The following is a 21,143-nucleotide window of genomic DNA, read 5'->3' on the forward strand; positions in this document are numbered from 1 at the left end:
TGTTATACAATTATAATGACAAATTATATTGGTCCCAAGCCTTGGGTTCCAGGTCATATGTGATGCCTTCTTCAGTAGGGGCAGCTGATGCATTTTATGTAACATATTAAGTTCATACTATCTTTTTATAAAATAAAATAACAGATATTATGATGTAAATTTGTCAGACTTCACAGTCACTAGGGTCTGTTGGGTCCGGTTGGTGCCTGTCAAGCACTGTCATTATTTTTATTTAGTTTTTATGTTCCTATGATAGAACGTAAAAATGGAAATACATGTGAAGATGTGAATTTAGCCTAATGCATCATGACATTTGCTTTAGGAGGAAAAAAAGTATCAATCCTAATAACACCCTTTAAGTTGTTAAGTTGGGCATGTAGCTTTACCAAGAACAGCCAACACACTGTGTATACCAGCACCATACAAGTCTACAGGAAACAGAGTTGGTTACAAGAGTCTTTATTTTGCAAACTATACATAAACTGTATAAAAGAAAATGCATTTTCTCAGTTATACATAAGATAAACATTAAATTCCGTCAAGAATACTTTTTAATTCAAATTTACTCTTTTTTGTTGCAATAATGCAAAAATGAAAATAAACATTTCCAGGGGATCGACTTGGAAAGTAACAGCCCAACTGTTCTGAAACACAGAGTTGTTCCCAGGTTATTATGGATATATGACTGTATACAAGAAGGTAGTGGAGTTTTATTAGAGTTCTTCACAATGAAACAACATGCCAACATAAATATAGTGATTAAAGTAAGCTTTATACTCTTAAGGATTAAATGCAAAGGTACACAGTAATCATAAGCATTATCCATTTCACATGGCAGCTACATAACAATAAAAAGGGGCACACACCTGATTCCCAGCAGCTCTATGGTAAATAGATAAAATGTTTGTTTAGCTCATGCCTAGTAATAATCTCTTTAAATTCATTGTTCAAGGCACCCACATAATGCTTTTATCCATAAACTACAGAGGATGAAATCTAAATGTCAAATACAATTCCGATGTTTGTCTTGTCAGCCTCTTTGGCCTGTTTTGACCAGCAAACTTAGCAAGCTTTAAGCCTTATGCACGTAGCCATATAACAGCTCCATTAATAGATTGATGTCTCTCACGCTTAGCAATCTGGGAGAATTAAATCCTCTCATGTTCCACTGGATGGAGTATCATACAGATATTCTTCCCTAGAACTATTGACTCTAGATGAAAATACTATCCATTGTGAAGAGATGTGTGCTGCCACACGGACTCCTTGCTCACAGACGTGTGCATGAACCCCAAAGGTCAGTAATAGTACTTTGAGTCTAATGGTATTTAGTAAAAGTTTTGAGGGGTTGGGGTTTAGCAACCCTCATCACCATTGAATCTAGTTTTCCAAGTTTAAATAGCAACATTGCAAAGAGTTCAAATATGCTGTCGTAATATTTGTTGGTTAACAGAAAATCAAATAATACATTTTGGAGAAATTGAAGAATATATTGTAGTTATTCTATATATGTTACCTAATTCCTCAGCCCAAAAAACTTTTGACCTTAAATACGAATTAATGGGATGAATGTGCTTACTGAAAAAATATATATTTTTGGAATGAGTTGCAAGGCACACTGTTCCTGAGCATTGTAGACAGACCCCCTCAACTGCCTTTAGTAACTGTGTTGGTACCTATATGTTTGAACTTTGTGCTCCTATTTGCATCCGATTTTAATAATACGTGTCATATATGACTATAATAAAAATATACTGGATTTAAGTACATAGTAAACGTGGTTGGTTCTATAAAGCTAGATCTCTCTCGCATTAGCTGTGGTTTGGGCTACACATTTTTATACTTCAGGGTGTATGCTTGTATGAGAAGACAAAGAGCCACAGGTTGCTGAAGCCTACCCTAACCCCATAAACTGGTTTTGTAACTAATATTGAAAGAGAACATACTTCCAGAATTTATGTAATAATGTAATTTATGTTTTTAACATTTAGGATGTCCAAGAATATTTGTATTAATTCATATATGTATTTCTTAACCACAGGAGAAATAATACATATATAGTGGACCTTTTTAGTAATTATAATTGCAGATGACAGCACAAATATATTTAGTTATTTAGATAATTAGTCTTTTCATCCTAATCCCAGCCATCACAAATCATGGTTCCTCTTATGTTGCCTTCAGGCAGAGCAATGCTGATTATGTGGTTCAGCTAACACTCTTAGAATATCTGAGTTACCTATAGTATATGTGTTCTCATGCTGATTGACTAACCAAATCCATACAATGCTTCTAAAATAAAAGCTGAAAAGTAAAATAATAAATCTGAAAGCTGATTAAACAAACACATTTCTGCATAATCTGAGGGAAGATGTAAACACAAATATGTAAATGTTTTACTTCCATAGTTACTCTTAGACATAGGTCTTACTTTGATTTGGAATATTTTCTTTTCCATCTAGAAAACCCACAGATGTCCAAGTCACAACCAACGTCTTAAACTATATTTTACTACCATGTTGTATGGGTATGAGTTGCTTTTCTTCAGGTTATACTTCCAACATGTTGACTTCTTGCTAAAAGCATATAAAAGCTCAAACGCACATAAATGAAACAAAAGTCTATAACTCCAGCCTTACTTGGTATGATCATACAAAATATACATGATTTCTGTTGTTTATTTTGTTTTTAGTTTGAAATCCTTTTATCTTGGCGGTGGCATGAGCAAAAGGTATTTCCTAATGTCTTTTCTTTTAGACGCGAAAAATATAATGAATTTGTTTTATGTCATGTCAAATATATCCATTCTCATCTTCTTCATCGTCATCATCTCCCCCTTCATCCTCATCATCGTCATCAATCTCATCTTCGTCATTCATCATTTCTTCATCATCCTCATCATCAGACCAGTCATGAAAGTCCCCACTTCCAAAATCTCCTGATGTTTCTGAATCTGCGCCTGTCATTAAATACATTATGACAAATGAATGTTTTGTGTTGTGTAACATTTAACAAAATCCAGGAAATTGAAACATGTTTTGTATGTGTGACTTACAAAGAACACATCTTATCTGGAATACCACACTACATGAAGGAAAATGTATCTGGACCTTTTGGCACTCAGCCAGCAATTAACCAACTTCTTTTCTTGGTCTTGTAGGGCTCATGCACATGGTAGAGTTGCATGTGTTGTGCCTGTATGTCAGTACATGATCGGGAAGATATATATATATATATATATATATATATATATATATATACACTGTATCTCTTAGTGTCCTTTATTTATCAAAAAAGGTAGAACACATCAAGGTATTTGGATAAAAACTTTAGACCTTTTTGGCATATACAGTGTCTTTCATACACCAAAAAGGACTAAGGTTTTTATTATCCTAATATCTTAATGTGTTTTACCTTTTTGATAAATAAAGCACACTAACACACACATATATATATATATATATATATATATATATATATAGATATATATATATATACACACTGAAAAAAAATATAAACGCAACACTTTCGGTTTTGCTCCGATTTTGGATGAGCTGAACTCTAACTCTAAGATCTGAAACATTTTCTACATACACAAAAGATCCATTACTCTCAAATATTGTTCACAAATCTGTCTAAATCTGTGTTACTGAGCACTTCTCCTTTTCCGAGATAATCCATCCCACCTCACAGGTGTAGCATATCAAGGTGCTGATTAGACAGCATGAATATTGCACAGGTGTGCCTTAGACTGCCCACAATAAAAGGCCACTCTGAAATGTGCACAGTTTTGCCTTACTGGGGGGGGGGGGATCATAAAACAAGTCAGTATCTAGTGTGGCCACCATTTGCCTCACACAGTGCAACACTTCTACTTAGCATAGAGTTGATGAGATTGTTGATTGTGGCCTGTAGAATGTTGGTCGACTCCTCTTCAATAGTTATGCGAAGTTGCAGAATATTGGCAGGAACTGGAACATGCTGTCGTATACGCAGATCCAGAGCATCCCAAACCTGCTCAATGGGTGACAAGTCCGGTGAGGATGCTGGCTATGCAAGAACTGGGATGTTTGAAGCTTCCAGGAATTGTGTACAGATCCTTGCAATAAGGGGCCCTGCATTATCATGCTGCAACATGAGGTGATAGTTGTGGATGAATGGCACAACAATGGGCCTCAGTATCTCGTCATGGTATCTCTGTGCATTCAAAATGCCATCAATAAAATGCACCTGTTTTTGTTGTCCATAACATATGCTTGCCCATACCATAACCCCACCGCCACCATGGGACCCTCGATCCACAACATTGAAGTCAGCAAACCGCTCACCCACACAATGCCACACATGCTGTCTGCAATCTGCCTTGAACAGTGAAAACCGGGACTTATCCATGAACAGAATGCCTGTCCAATGTGCCAGAGACCGTTGAATGTGAGCATTTGCCAACTCAAGTCGTTTAGGAAGACAAACTGCAGTCAGATCCAGACCTCGATTTGGACGACGAGCATGCAGATGAGCTTTCCTGAGATGGTTTCTGACAGTTTGTCCAGAAATTCTTTGGTTATGCAAACCGATTGTTGCTGCAGCTGTCACGATCATGGAGGTGAACATGCTGGATGTGGAGGTTCTGGGCTGGTGTGGTTACACATGGTCTGCGGTCGTGAGGCTCGTTAAATGTGCTGACAAATTATATGAAACACCTTTGGAGATGGTTTATGGTAGAGAAATGAACATTTATTGCACGGGCAACAGCTCTGGTAGACATTCCTGCAGTCAGCATGCCAATTGCACGCTCCCTCAAACATTGTGACATCTGTGGCATTGTGCTATGTGATCAAATTGCACATTTCAGAGTGGCCTTGATATGCCACACCTGTGAGGCGGGATGGATCATCACTAACACAGATTTAGACAGATTTAGACAGATATTTATTTTTGAGTTCAGCTCATACAAAATGGGAGCAAAACCAAAAGTGTTGCGTTTATATTTTTGTTCAGTGTATAAATATATATATATATATATATATATATATATATATCATCATATATTGATACATATGGTTTACATGGATAGTGGAAATCCATATTAATTGAGATTAAGACTAGCCACTATATTGTTCATATTAAGTGACTGTACCTGTATGTTAGTACACACAGCCCCTACAGCTCCATGTGCTGATGTGTGGTACTGTAATATATGACATTTGATAGAGCATGCCACTCAAGCGTGTAGCTAAAGGCTCATGGGCCCTAGTGCAAAAGTTAAACTTGGGACCCTCTTCCCTCAGTGCTTTGTGGCCATAGCGCATAGCCTTCTGCCTGAGGCAAAAATTGAAACAGCACTGCCCCACCATGCCAAATTCTTGACCTAATCTCTTCCCTCCAGCCAGAGGACTAACTTGAGCATTCTGGGCTTCAGTCCAAAATCTATAACAGAATGCTCCTAGCATGTCTAATTACAAACCGGATTCCAAAAAAGTTGGGACACTATACAAATCATGAATAAAAACTGAATGCAATGATGTGGAGGTGCCAACTTCTAATATTTTATTCAGAATAGAACAAAAGTTTAAACTGAGAAAATGTACCATTTTAAGGGAAAAATATGTTGAATCAGAATTTCATGGTGTCAACAAATCCCCAAAAAGTTGGGACAAGGCCATTTTCACCACTGTGTGGCATCTCCCCTTCTTCTTACAACACTCAACAGACGTCTGGGGACCGAGGAGACCAGTTTCTCAAGTTTAGAAATAGGAATGCTCTCCCATTCTTGTCTAATACAGGCCTCTAACTGTTCAATCGTCTTGGGCCTTCTTTGTTGCACCTTCCTCTTTATGATGCGCCAAATGTTCTCTATAGGTGAAAGATCTGGACTGCAGACTGGCCATTTCAGTACCCGGATCCTTCTCCTACGCAGCCATGATGTTGTGATTGATGCAGAATGTGGTCTGGCATTATCTTGCTGAAAAATGCAGGGTCTTCCCTGAAAGAGATGACGTCTGGATGGGAGCATATGTTGTTCTAGAACCTGAATATATTTTTCTGCATTGATGGTACCTTTCTAGACATGCAAGCTGCCCATGCCACACGCACTCATGCAACCCCATACCATCAGAGATGCAGGCTTCTGAACTGAGCGTTGATAACAACTTGGGTTGTCCTTGTCCTCTTTGGTCCGGGTGACATGGCGTCCCAGATTTCCAAAAAGAACTTTGAATCGTGACTCGTATGACCACAGAACAGTCTTCCATTTTGCCACACTCCATTTTAAATGATCCCTGGCCCAGTGAAAACGCCTGAGCTTGTGGATCTTGCTTAGAAATGGCTTCTTCTTTGCACTGTAGAGTTTCAGCTGGCAACGGCGGATGGCACGGTGGATTGTGTTTACTGACAATGGTTTCTGGAAGTATTCCTGAGCCCATTCTGTGATTTCCTTTACAGTAGCATTCCTGTTTGTGGTGCAGTGTCGTTTAAGGGCCCAGAGATCATGGGCATCCAGTATGGTTTTACGGCCTTGACCCTTACGCACAGAGATTGTTCCAGATTCTCTGAATCTTCGGATGATGTTATGCACAGTTGATGATGATAGATGCAAAGTCTTTGCAATTTTTCGCTGGGTAACACCTTTCTGATATTGCTCCACTATCTTTCTGCGCAACATTGTGGGAATTGGTGGTCCTCTACCCATCTTGGCTTCTGAGAGACACTGCCACTCTGAGAAGCTCTTTTTATACCCAATCATGTTGCCAATTGACCTAATTAGTGTTAATTGGTCTTCCAGCTCTTCGTTATGCTCAAATTTACTTTTTCCAGACTCTTATTGTTACTTGTCCCAACGTTTTTGGGATTTGTTGACACCGTGAAAATTTGAATCAACGTATTTTTCCTTTAAAATGATACATTTACTCGGATTAAACGTTTGATCTGTCATCTACGTTCTATTACAAATAAAATATTGACATTTGCCATCTCCACATCATTGCATTCAGTTTTTATTCACAATTTGTTTAGTGTCCCAACTTTTTGGGAATCCGGTTGGTATAAGAAACAAGGGTCTTTGGGCTCCCTCAGGATCCTGGGCCTGGTAGCAACTGCTACCTTTGCACCCCCAATAGCTATGCCCTTGACGTCACTATATTTAATATATCAATGCCTGGGTATGCCTCTGTATGAAATAGGAGCCATATGGAAGAAAATACGGCCCCAAAAACTTTTCATGTGCACTGTATTACATTTCAACTCAGAGTATGGATGCAGCTATAATGCAGGTGTGTTTATAAGGCCCAAGGTTGGCACAACATAGTCCATTATTCAATGTCAAAAGGTTCAGAGACTTTCTCATCTACATTGTGCAAAACAATGGTCATCTTATTATGTATACGAGAGACTAAACATACATACATTTCAAGATTAAAACCCCTATAATCTAATAATTTTGTAATCCAAATAATTTATCAAGTTTTACAAAACTGATATTGAATTTTTTCATTTTCTGAAGCTGCACAACTGGACAAACAAGGGCCAGAAGTAGCAGCACACTGCTATGTGCAAAGACACATGTAAATACTGGAAACATGAATAAATGTAAATTGAATCGCTGCTATAATTTACTACATATGATAATTGTGTTGGGCTCATCTAGTAGCGGCAAGGTGGTTTCCAACAGATGGGACCTACACTAATAGACTTGATGCTCCTTGTTTTTTTGCCTACAAAATTCAGGGCAAAGTAGAATCCAGCTATATCATACTCTGATCAGGAACCCTGGGCAGGTGGGCAGGAGTTCATGGTCCAAATAGGGGAAGCCACTCCCCTAAATGTACAATTAAAAAAATAAAGTTGTCCCTGGTAGATGGTCCCGACATTTACATTTATTCATATTTCTAGTGACTGCATGTGTTTTCGGCATAGCAGTGTGTTGCTATTTGTAGTCCTTGTTTGCTTTTACATTACAGCCATGGTAGTTTGTACCTGAACCCTTTTTTCCCATTTTTTTTCGAGATACTGCTGTAACTTTGTTTTTTGCATTCTTGGCTGCCCCGATTTGGACCATGCACTCACTGCCCATCTCCCCAGGGGTTCTAATCAGAGTATAATATAACTGGATTCTACACTTTTCTGAATTAAGTAGGCCAAAAGCCCAGGAGAGGTAGTATAAAAGTGTAGGTCCCATCTGTTGGAATCCACTTTGTCGCTGGTAGAGTCTGACACAATTTAGATAAAAATGTTTCGCAAAGAGGTTCTAATTTTCATAGTAAGTAGTAGTAACAGTAATGCAATTTATATCTATTAATGTTTCCAATGTGTGCATGTGTTTTTGTGCACTGCAGTATGCTGATACTTGTAGTCCTTGTTTGCTTTTACACTGTAACCATGGTAGCATGCAACTGAACCCTTTTTTCATATTTTTGAAGGTATATTTATGCAGTTTCTTTTTTTTTAATTTACATGACACAATTGGGCAGATATATATTAAGATAGGTTTGTTTTTGTGCCAAAATATGCCTGCGCCATTTTTAGTTTGTGACACAATGCACCATAGGGCTTTATATAAATCAGAATGCTATGCCACTTTTTCTATCACCTTGGAGCTGGTATAGTTTTTATCCAAAATGCGGCAAAAACTGTCAAGACTGCAACAAAACGGTGCAAATTAGGTGCAGACAAAAATTTGGTTTTAAAAAGACTTCAGTCTAGCATGTCATAAATGAAAGAAAATTGTAGCATATGCAGTTCATATATTTGGTACAGCAGGCATGAGAAATATCTACCCAATATGTATGTATATACATAATATCTTGGTTGGAATAAAAAAAATCAAAGACAAAGTACCACACTCTGCAGATCCCACTTTTCTGGATCCTGTTACTTCATTTCCATATCTATCAACACACCAACATTGGCCAATACTTCCATGACATTGAGCTGGTTTGTAATAGCCATCTTCATCACACGCTGGGATATAATAGCCTTAAGGATGATAATAATAATAATATAAATAATTAAACAAAGCTCCATAAAGTAAAACAGTGAACATCATAGTAGGTTATAAGTAGGATATGAAGTCTTTAAAAACTTGGCTGTAGCATAACTGATCATGTAATAACATGCTACTTTCTCCTTGTAATTTAACCCTCCAGTGTTGGAAGGCTTAGTTCTGGTTACATTGTGAAGACCGTAAAAAAGTTAATCACTAAAATACACAGTGATCTAACCTTACTCACTGTAGGTTTTTACTCGGGTCTGTAGATTTTTACTGTGGGGAAAATCTAGCCCAGGAATCTAGTATGTTAAATGTACCATTGATCCAAGATTCTTTTAATCTAGCATTAAAGCCGGTCATAATGTAAAATTCAGTCTTGTCCTATGAATTTTTTTATTTATTTAGAAATATCACTTTGACACCCTTTCAGCAAATCCAAACATGTGGTTCAATACTGTAAGAAACGTACCTGTCTGGGCTCCGGCGGTGTGATAATAAGCCTCAGCATGGCCACATTGGGAGAGGTGCGCTGCTGAGCCATGTCCCCTGGTGACGTGAAAGCATCCTTAGCAACAGAATGCAATGCTATGTTTTTCCCTGCAATGGGTGTGTGCTAGGGGAGATTAGCAGTGGGCTTATTGCTCAGCTGCTCTACAACTGTGTTCTAGTGTTTCTGACAAATGGAGCTCCATGTCATGGGCCTATCGGGTTCTGATCCAGGGACTCGACGCTCTATTTAAACCCCTTCCTGGTCATGTGCCAGTGATAGTCTCTGACTCAATAGCGGTGTTTCTGGTTCCTTGTTCCTGTGATTATTGGATTGCTTATTCCTCTGACCCATGCTTGTCTTCTGACCACTTTCTGTCTCTTGTTTGGTCCCTTGTCTGTCCCTACCTACAGTCGCAACATTATCAGTGGCCCAAAAAAAAAGACTTTGTACCTGCACTACTATGGACGCCATGGAAGCTTTAGCCTCACAGATGGAGGACATTGCTCAGTTGGTGCAGGATTTTGTTGAGAGGGTCCAACATCAGGAGTCCCATCAGACCAGTCTTCCACAACCCCGTCACCGATGTAGCCTAAGATTAAGTTCCCTAACCACTTCTCTGGTTACAATAAGGGTTTTGCAACTTTTATGGAAAGTTTCAAACTGTATTTTCGGTTGAGACCTCACTCCTGGTTAACCAAGGCACAGAGAGTTGAAATAATCATGTCTCTTTTGCAAAGTAACACCCAAGAGTGGGCATTTGCACTTCCGCCTAATTCCCCTGAACATTATTCTGTAAACAGTTTTTTTTCAGCCCTTGGTCTTCTTTATGATGAGCCTGACAAGGCAGCCTATGCTGAAAGTCAGCACTTCTCTTTAAATCAAGGCAGGTGGTCTGTCGAGGAGAATTGCTCCGAGTTTCGCAGGTGCTGTACTGCATCTGGCTGAAACCATCCATCTTAGATCACAGTTCAGACTGGGTCTCAGAGAGATCTGTTAGTCATCCAACCCCAGGGTCTTTAGACAAGGCAATGTCTCTAGCTAATCAAGTAGATCGATGTTTAAGTATAAATGTTCTGTTTCTGTCCATCTTCCTCACTTCCCTCCTCCTCACGTCTCTCAGTCTAATAAGGTGAAGGCACCAGTAGAGTCCAAAGTGCCCATGGAAGTGAGTACCATGTTTTCTCAGCAAAGGACAAAATACCACTTCAAGAAGGACCTTTGCTTCTACTGACACAGTCCTACACATCTACTATGATCCTGTCCAACTAGGCTGGAGGTGGAAAACTTGAAGCGTGATAATCAGAGAGGTCACTCAGACGCACAGGTATTTCCCCAAAAAGCCTACAGGGTTCTATTACCTATAAATCTCTCTTCATACAGGAGATCTGTTACTGGCTTAGCTTTTGTGGATTCAAAGGCTGCAGCTAGCTTTGTTAATTTTGATTAGAGATGAGTGAATCGAAGTTGACTTAGAATTTCTGGAAAAATTGTTGAGGTTTGTGGTAATGATTTGCATTTTTTTCTAAAATGGCCGATGCACAAAGTGAAAGTAAGAAGCCCGGCGACGAAGGAGATCCCATAATGCCATGCATGCAGCCAATAGATGTCACAGCCCTATAAAAAGTCTCAGCCTGCTCCATCTCTGCCATTTTGTAGTGAAAGATGTTGCAGGCACTAGGAACAGTGATTAGGAAAGACTTTATTCAAAACAATAACTACTAAGAAGTTCAGATAAAGATTATTCATATTGTAGGGAAAGGATAGGGAGGCCATATCCACACTGTAGGGAGAGAGTAATAGGGGAGTGTAAAGCCTGGGTAATAGAAGCGATTCCTTGCTGAACTAATTGGGGTTACTAAAAGTGATTTATTACTACAGATTTTAGGTTGTTTTAAAGAGTAGTTGCAGTAATCCTAGAATATTTTTTTGCAGTCTGCAGTCTGATTCAACCAGTTTTGGGGTGTATTTATTTTAAATATATAAAAGTATGTCAATTCATCCTTGCTTTTGGGATGAATATGCAGTCTGATAAGACCAGTTTTGGGGTGTGTTTATTTCATTTATAAAAGTACATCCATACATCCATGCTTTTGGTGTGAAAGTGCGGTCTGATACAACCAGTTTTGGGGTGTGTTTATTTCATATATAAAAGTATATAGTGTGTGACAGAACAGGTTCTGTAGAAATCTATGTGGAATTAGCTGACGACGGTGTAAAAGGAGTGTGCTTCTTCTTGACGGAAACATTTACCTGTAAGGCTGAGTTCACACTTGAGTTATTTGGTCAGTTTTTGCCCCGTAACTGACCAAATGAGTGAAGTGCGAAGTGATTCTAAGAGTGACGCCTGTCATCTGTGTGTCATGCTGACTCATAGTATTGTTTCACTAGCACATCGGACTCCCTATGCATATTTCTTTAAAGCACAGTGTTCTACACCAATATACAGGCTCTCAGCAGCCAGGAAATAACATGATTCATCACAAATAAATTCAGATCGAATCAAATGTTTTTGGGAAATTCGCCGAACCGTCCAAATCGAATTTTTGAGAAATCCGCTCATCTGTAATTTTGATTTTGTGATTGCTTTGTGTTTCAAATTATTTATGTTACTTTAATCGATTTTGGTATCCTGGGTGGATACTACTCCTTTAGGCCAGAGGATTTATTGACTTGTAGTACTCCAGATATGGTAATGAAAGTCCGTATCATTCATTCTGAGAGGTATGCCTTATATGTCATGAAAAACTTGTCTGCGGACATCGTCCTGGTGGTAGATGGACTATTCCCTTGTATCGACTATAAGGAAATAATAGTATCACTGTCAGGAACCAGTATCCTCTTCCCCTTATCACTGATCTTTTTAATCAAATTATTGGGGCTCAATGATTTTGAAAATTAACCTCAAAGGAGCCTACAATTTGATTAGAATCTGGAAGGGGACGAATAGAAGATGGCATTCAGTATCACTTTTGGGTTGTTTAATGCCCCAGCAGTGTTCCAAAAACACAATTATAATGTTCTTCATGAATTCCTGGGTCTCTTTGTTTTTGTCTATTTTGATGGTATTTTATTATTTTCTTCTGATTGGGCCTCACATGTTGTGCATATAAGAAAGGTTTTATAAAAATTTTGAGTAAAGCAACTGTATGCAAAATTCAGTAAATGTGTCTTTGGTGTTAGAGAAGTCTTTTTCCTGGGTTATATACTGACACTTCAAAATGTTTATATAGACCCAGCCAAGGTGCAAGCAGTTGTTGATTGGGTTAGACCCACATCCCTCAAGGCTCTACAGAGATTCCTGGGGTTTGCTAAATTTATTAGACCTTTTCAAAAATTGCCAAACCGTTGACAGATTTAAACAGGAAAGGGGCGGATCTAATCAAATGATCCTCTGATGCGTTGTCTGCTTTTGAAACCCTAAAAGAGAGATTGATTCATGCTCCTGTACTTATCCAGCCAGTTGTCACCAAGCAATTCATTGTTGAAGTGGATGCTTCAGAGGTTGGATTGGGTGCTGGATTGTCACAGGGGTCATCTTCTCTGAATAATTTGCAGCCATGTGCAATCTTTTTCAGAAAACTTTCCTTTTCAGAGAAAAATTATGACATAGGCAATTGGGAACTGCTGGCTATAAAATGGGGATTTGAGGAATGTCTGCCTTAGGCCTCATGCACACGACCTTTTTTTTTAAGGTCCGCAAAAACGTGGTCCGTAGGTCCGTGATCCGTGACCGTTTTTTCATCCGTGGGTCTTCCTTGATTTTTGGAGGATCCACGGACATGAAAAATGAAAAAAAAAATCTAAGTCAAGTTTGCCATTGAAATGATAGGAAAAAACGGACACGGATCACGGACACGGATCACACGGAACACGGATGACAATCTTGTGTGCATCCGTGATTTTTCACGGACCCATTGACTTGAATGGGTCCGTGAACCGTTGGCCGTGAAAAAAATAGGACAGGTCATATTTTTTTCACGGCCAGGAAACACGGATCACGGATGCGGCTGCCAAACGGTGCATTTTCCGATTTTTCCACTGACCCATTGAAAGTCAATGGGTCCGTGAAAAAAAACGGAAAACGGCACAACGGCCACGGATGCACACAACGGTCGTGTGCATGAGGCCTTACTTAGGTCATTGTACTTACAGATCATAAGAACCTAGTGTACCTTGATATTGCTAAGTGCTTGAACCCCAGGCAAGCATGCTGGGCCTTGTTCTTCATCAGGTTTAATTTTATTGTTACGTATTGCCCTGAGTCTGGTAATGTGAAAGCTGATGCCTTGCCACCTGTTAAGATGCCTTGCCTTAACCTGGTATTGTCATTTTCTTCAGTGTCTGACATTAGTTCTGTGAGTCCTGTAGTGGACGTCATCATGAATGATCTGTTCACAGCTTGGGCCTAGACTAGGGAGAGCCTGGAAAAAGCTCAAAGCGTCCAGTGTGAACAAGCCAAAAGGACATGTTCCTTGGGTCAGAATTTTGTTCTAGGGGAACTTGTATGGTTTTCTACTAAGAATTTGCAACTTAAGGTCCCATCTGCTAAACAATCGCTAATCGCTCTGAAATGTATTGGCCCATATAAGATCACTTCTATTATTAATCCAGTATCTTTGCTCTTAAGTTGCCATCCCCCATCAGTATATACAACATTTTCCACAAATCACTGCTTAACAAATACATTCCTCTTATGATTCCTCCATCTAAATCTCCTTTTCCAGTTGTTATCCAAGGTGAACTGGAGTACTAGGTAGAGAAAAGTCTTGACTCCTGGAGAGTTCAGGGCTCTCTGCAGTATCTTATCTATTGGAAGAGATATGGTGCTGAGCAGGGAACATGGGTTGTGGCACGGGATGTTCATGCTCCTCCTCTGATTAGGAAGTTTCATCTTGAGTTTTCATCAAAATCTGCTCTTTATGTTGAGGGTCTGGAGGCCCCTTCTATGAGGGTGGGTAATGTAAGAAACTTACCTGTCCGAGCCATGTCCCCTGGTGATGCAACAGTATGCTTAGCAACAGGATGCAATGATCTGTTTCTCCCTGCAGTGGGCGCATGCTGGGGGAGATTAGCATTAGGCTAATTGTTCAGCTGCTCATTACTGTGTGTTAGTGTTTCGGATTATTAGAGCGCCTATCAGGTGCTGTTCTAGGGACGCAGTGCTCTGTTTAAACCCCTTAGCTCAGAGAGTAGGCATCATTATATCACTTCTTCAGGGGGACCCTCAGGAGTGGGCCCTTTTACTTTTGCCCAACTCTCCTGAATTATTTACTGTTGACCCCGGTTCTTTTCCACTCTTGGTCTCCTGTATGATGAGCCAGACATAGGAAAGCAGGCTGGGTTCTAGCCTTGGGGCTCACTGTCCTAGCCTGTCCCTACCTACAGTCGCAACAAATACACAGCAAAAAGCTGTCTAGTGACAGTAAATTATAGATGGATATTGCAATTTTGATGTTCTTTTGTCCTATTCGTTCATATTTTTGACTCATTCAGCTATCTGGTGTATTAAAAAAAATTGAGGGAACCTGGAATTTAACCTTCTGCAATATTCCTGATATTTTTGCTTTTTTTTTTAACAATTTTTGTTTACTAATATTCCCCATTTTTTGTATTTTTATCTGTTTGATTCCTTCCAACAAATTATACTCTGGTCTATGTCATTTTTGTCAGATGCTTGACTAAATAACTAGCCTACAGAATGCCAAATTATTTGAATTCTACTCTAAACTTTTTTATATACTGTTATTGTTTGGTGTTGAATGAATTCTGACATTTTCTGCAAAGGAGTTAATATGAAATTGGTGCCGCAATTTCATATTACTGTATATCGATGCTTAAGTCCTTGCTGGCACCAGTGCACAATAACAGCCATTGTCAGTAAAGGTGCATCATTTTTTAAAAATTAAAAAAATCATATATTGCTAATGAGCACGTAACTCACCAAGAAGCTTCTTTAATCCTTGTTGCTTCTGAATGCTGTTAAATTCTGTCTGACATGGAGGATCTGTGAATAGTCAAAGATTTATGACTACAGTATGTAGACATATAATACAACTGACCGTTATATATTAGGTTTTCCTGATCCTGTTTTTCCCTCTTCAGAGAAAAACTAAGATGGTTCTGCTCTGTTTCACACTGGCCAATTACCTTCCACAGCACATCCTAACATTCATTCTATCTACCTATCTATTACATGAAGTATAATATATGAGATATAATTTACATCCTATTTTAAATCACAAGCATGTTAGAAGTCACTGATAAGTTATCTAATCTATTGGAAGGCGGACAGAGGGAGGGACCTTTGGGTATAAAGGGTTACAATATTCCTTGTAAGACACCTCATCTGCTGCAGAACTTCCCAATAAAGCAATACTTGTTCAAAGCAAGGTTCTATGTCAGGTGCAGTGTATATTACAGTAGCAGCGACTCCACAAAGTGTTAGCAACAGTGCCCCCATATCAGTAGCTACCACAATGCCCAATACATTTCTAGTTTCTGCTGCAATTTTAAAGGGGTTGTGCCAAGTTTTGAAGTTATCCCATATGCACAAGATAGGGAATAACTAAGTGAACGGTGGTGGACAGGGGAAAGCTTCAAAATTGGCACAACCCCTTTAACCTTTTATAGTGACAGCCACAGTGTGCCCAAAAACTGTCAGAATGTTCCTCTATACAGTGACAGACACAATGCCCTCATATAGTACTTGTGTCCATGCCTTGAAACACATCTATTATGTGTTTTAGATTCTTTTTGTGCATCACTGGACAAGGGTGTATCTTAAATATGGATGTGGTTTAGCAGGAAGAGGGCATGACTTAAAATGCTACAATATGCTCCAAAATAAAGCAAAACTTTGTCACAAAGTGAGATAACCCATATGTGTCTAACATGTTTTAAAGGGGTTGTCCGGGTTCAGAGCTGAACTCGGACATAACCTCTTCTTCACTCATTTAGCATGTCTGAGTGGAGCATTGGAGCATTTCTTGCTCCTATGCTCCCCCTTGTCTGCGCTGCTTCAAGCAGGGAAAGGACTGTTATGTTTATATCCTCACTATTTTAGGCGGAGACGTCCGTCTAGCAATGATCCCGGTATCACTGGCACAAATGGGCAGTCTATGCTGTTCTATAGACCGCCCATTTGTGCTGGTGACATAACCGGGATCACTGCTAGGCGGCCTATTTGTTATTTGGTTCCCATAACTCCCATTTACTTCTATTACAGGAATGAAAACAGTGTGGTATAGCCAGTTTATCTGTTTCCATAATCCTAGCCACCTCTGGCTGATAAAACACAGATATGTGTTACCATCTCGGCCATAAACAAATCTATCATATAAAGTGAGTAGGAATGAGCGAACCTGTGGAAGTTCGGGTTCACTGGGTTCTGAACTTCAGGTCAAAGTTTCGGTTCGGGACCCGAACTTGAACCCTAACCCCAATTGAAGTCAATGCAGACCCGAAACTTCACTTTATTATTTTCCGTTATAACATGGTTATATCGGAAAATAATAGCATTCTTAAGACAGAATGCAAAACAATATGGCCATTTAGGGGTTAAAAAAACAACTCACCTCATCCACTTGATCGTGCTGCAGCAGCTTCTTCTATTTTCACTGAACAGGACCTGCCAAAGGACATGCAATAATGATGATGTCACCGCGTGGGAGAGTGCTGTGACGTCGTCGCACACATCTCAGGTCCTTTGGCAGGTCCTGTTCAGTGAAGATAGAAGAAGCTGCTGCAGCCCGATCAATTGGATGAGGTGAGTTTTTTTTTACCTCAAAATGGCCATATTGTTTTGCATTCTGTCTTAAGAATGCTATTATTTTCCAATATAACCATGTTATAATGGAAAATAATAAAATCCCCGAACACTAAACCTGAACCTGGACTTCAGTGAAAAAGTCCAGGTTCGGGTCCCAGTACCTGACCTTGCAAAGTTCGGTACGAACCCGAACTTTGCAGTTCGGGTTCGATCATACCTAAATGTGAGCCGCTGTGATTAATTTGGTGCATTTGTAGACTGAATGATCTACGTTTACACTGTCTAGATATTAGACAGGATTGGTAAATCTGCACCACTGTGCCCCTCCACAACTGCCGCATACTTACCTACTCCATTTTTCCCATTACTTCCATATAATGTCTATTGTTCTAGAGGTCAACACATTCCCACCTAGCAGTAGTAATCTGAAGCAAATCACTTCTTTAGAGAGAGCTGAATGGGGCCTACAGACTGCGTGCTGGGGGACTGACAAGTATTGGCCTCGGTACATAACAATTATAATAACGTAATTGCCATGGTTAATTGAGGTGCATTATGTAATATCAGTAACCAAAATTCTACATAGTACATGTTTTAAAATCCATTACATTGTGAAATAACTATTACGTGAAAACTGCAACAGCATAGATTTTCTGCAATTTTAAACTTTTGTAACGTCATAATGATCTGCAATAACATACTGCAGTGCTGTAATATTATCAGTATTGTCCTCTACACAATACTGCACTGGTAGCTTTTTAAAAATGTATGCACATTCATGAACATCTTTTACGCTTACCTTGTTGTCGCTGGAAGCAGTAGCACCACTCATTGTTAGATATTAAACTGTCCTTATATGTGTCACAGGTATTGAAGAAAGCCTTTGTACACTGCTCATTCTTGTCAATATAAATGCTTCCAAGCTCAGACTGATCCAGCAACAGGTCATAATTCCGATCAAGTCTATTAAACATCCACCCAAGAGAATCCCTGCAGATTGGCAAAATGCTAGTATCAAACCCTAGGAGGCAGATAAACAAAAGTTATTTAGTACTCAATGGACCAGTAATGTCATTTTCTTAAAAGTAATAAGACATAGCAAAACATATTATCATCTTTATGTGCCAAATGTACCATGCAGAATGCTATCTTACATATTCATTTTCGTTTGTACAGAAACCCAAAAAATGTAAACTGATTTCTACAGCATGTTGTCAGTTCTGTGTGCAGACAGAAATGTAATGAAACTAAATATACCAAATATACCAACAGTGAAGCTGCAACACCAAGGAAAAGTTGTGGAATTATGGAAATCACAGGAGAAGAGAGGTCCTGCTACCAAACATTATACCACTCTACAACATCCTGGGAGTTGGACCGGTGTGACATTCCTTTGTGAATGCCTCTTTTAAGCCTCTTTAAAGAACAGAACTCCATTCCAGTCTCCATTGCCGTCTTGCTGTGGACCATGATGCCCTTTGACAGCAGCGGTGTGAGGTCAATGGAAATCCTGCAGCTAGACATCTGGCTTGTAACCCAATGCCGTTAAAACTCTTCTGAGGGTTTGTGTAGACAGTGTTTGTCACCTTAAGCTTGGTCCAATTTCACTGTCATTCCAGTTCATCCTTGTTCCCCAACCACCAGGCCACACAACTTTGAACAGTGCTGACACCTCGGCCTAGGCACATAGTGATCTGCCAGAGTGATAAACCAAGGTCTCTCATTTCAAGGATTCTGTCTGTTTCAGTTTGCGACAAATGGATATAACTGTCACGTCAATGAACAGGAGGCATTGTAGAATCATCCCATGAGAATTGATCCAATGTTGAGGTGTCATATGGCTGAAAAACGTTGCTTTTAATCTGGCTTTTATGCCGCTCCCACATGGGACAGATTGGAGCTAGGTGCTTGAAAATTTGATCATCTGCCGATCTTAGTGACATTGTTACTTCCGTGATTTGAATAACCTAACAGCTTTTCCTTCTTGGTGTTGCAATTTCAATGTTGAGAAGTGTAGATAAAATAAAAATTGTGTTTAAAAAAATTGTTACAAAAGTACAAGTTCTTAAGCAGATGAATACCTTTTGGGCATTAACCCTTTAACAAAGATTTCTAACCCCTCAGCTACCAAGCAAGTTTCAGTTTTTTACTCCCTGCCTTCGTATTTTTCTGTTTACACCACTATATGAGTGCTTTTTTTTTATATGGGAAGTTGAACTTTCTAATAGCAACATTTTATATTGCATACAATGTAAATTCAAAATGGGGTGGTATTGTGAAAATATGCAATACCGCCATAGTTTTATGGGTAACTACATGGAGAGCTGAAATGATGATGACCAGAGAGAGACCACCAGTGACAATGATTGGACCATAGATCAGGATCAAGTGACTAAAGTCTCAGGTGACAACTGGGACCCCTTAGATAAGAGGAGGCAGCAGGAAAATGATTAGTGCCACAGGACTGAAGAGGAGCCAATGCTCTGGTCTGTGCTGCAGCCCCTGGATACATCTGACACAGATGAGGTGGAGTAAGGTGACTCCTTGCCAAAGTCCTTGAGAATGAATTTCAACCAGGATATAACAGTTTCCTGTTAACTTTTTTTTAAGCAATTTAGAGAATGCATTCATAAACTTCTATCATTTCAGTTCACAGATTTTTCTTAGGTATATTTAATTAGCACCATTTACTGTAGATTATTGGTAAATTAAAATAACTGATTTGTGATGTTCTGTTCTTATGTTAGACATATGACCAAATTTACTGGAAGCTAACAAGAAAATCATCAATCATTTTAATGCACTTGGAACTGGTTACTGTACATGTATTTTAAAGGGAACCTGTCACCTGGATTTTGTGTATAGAGCTGAGGACATGGGTTGCTAGATGGCCGCTAGCACATCTGCAATATCCAGTCCCCATAGCTCTGTGTGCTTTCATTGTGTAAAAAAAAAAAAAAAATTTGATACATATGCAAATTAACCTGAGATGAGTCAGAGCTTGAAAATATGACTCTTCTCTAGTCACACAAGTAAGATATGACTTGTTTATGTTAATTTGCATAAAAGGCAGGAAGTAGAAAAATGCATAATACTTATTGAATTCATCTGCAAATAAAATTAAAAGTGTAATTTCTATGTTTAGGGTAACACGATGAACATTTAGAAACGCTCAGTGAGGGTAGCATAGTAGAGGTGACAGGCTCCCTTTAAAGTTGTGCAGAACTATGAAAACATGGCTGCTTTCTTCCAAAACCAGTATCATAACTGTCCACATGTTGTATGTGGTATTGCAGCTCAGCTCCACTCACTCCAATGGCGCTGAGCTGCAACACCAGACACAAACCATGGACAGTTGTGACAATTTTCTGGCATCAAAACTCCATGTTTTTCTAATTCTGTACAACATCCTTTACTTTACATAGGATGTAGAAAATGCTAAAGAGCACCCGCATGTGGCGGGTGAGGGCAAGATGGCTGACTAACCATGAGCAAAGCTGACCACATAGTAGTAACTTGGGTATAGCTAAAGTCACAACCATACAAAGATAACCCTGTGTGAGATGAGAAAGGAAGGTAGGACATGTTTGGCTTTCATAAAGACAAGATGGCTACTGCTAGAAGATGGGGCAGGACTCAAGAAGCAGGGGCAGATGGGAAACTAAGGTGGTTGGAAAGGCCAAACATATGAGAGCTCAGAAGGAGATAATTACTAATATAGGAGGTTGTATAAAAAAGGCTGCATCATGACAGTAGATGGTGCTGTTTGCAAAGTAATTCCTGGTGAATGACAAAACAGGGAAACATCGACTTTGCCCAAGGTTTTTGTGGTTCACCATCAATTATTACAACATTCTCCCAGGCCCGGGATAAGGTTGGGTCCCGGTGTAGTGCGGTTCCAA

The 21,143-nt window shown here is 39.3% G+C and overlaps 1 protein-coding gene across 2 annotated transcripts in view; it reads right to left on the reverse strand.

Annotated features, from left to right (window-relative positions):
* Positions 1-443: 443 nt before the first annotated feature.
* The window catches only part of SPOCK3 (SPARC (osteonectin), cwcv and kazal like domains proteoglycan 3), a 489,251-nt gene continuing 468,551 nt past the window's right edge, over positions 444-21,143 (reverse strand). For both annotated transcript variants that reach the window (XM_044285920.1, XM_044285986.1), the window contains exons 8-11: positions 18,041-18,262; positions 15,415-15,477; positions 8,833-8,970; positions 444-2,959 (exon numbers count right to left, since the gene is read on the reverse strand). In XM_044285920.1, the coding sequence (XP_044141855.1) occupies positions 2,793-2,959; positions 8,833-8,970; positions 15,415-15,477; positions 18,041-18,262 (590 nt within the window). In that variant the 3' untranslated portion in view covers positions 444-2,792. The remainder of the gene's footprint in view (positions 2,960-8,832; positions 8,971-15,414; positions 15,478-18,040; positions 18,263-21,143) is intronic.

This window comes from Bufo gargarizans, chromosome 1, assembly GCF_014858855.1.
Source record: "Bufo gargarizans isolate SCDJY-AF-19 chromosome 1, ASM1485885v1, whole genome shotgun sequence".
Classification (NCBI taxonomy): Eukaryota; Metazoa; Chordata; class Amphibia; order Anura; family Bufonidae; genus Bufo; species Bufo gargarizans.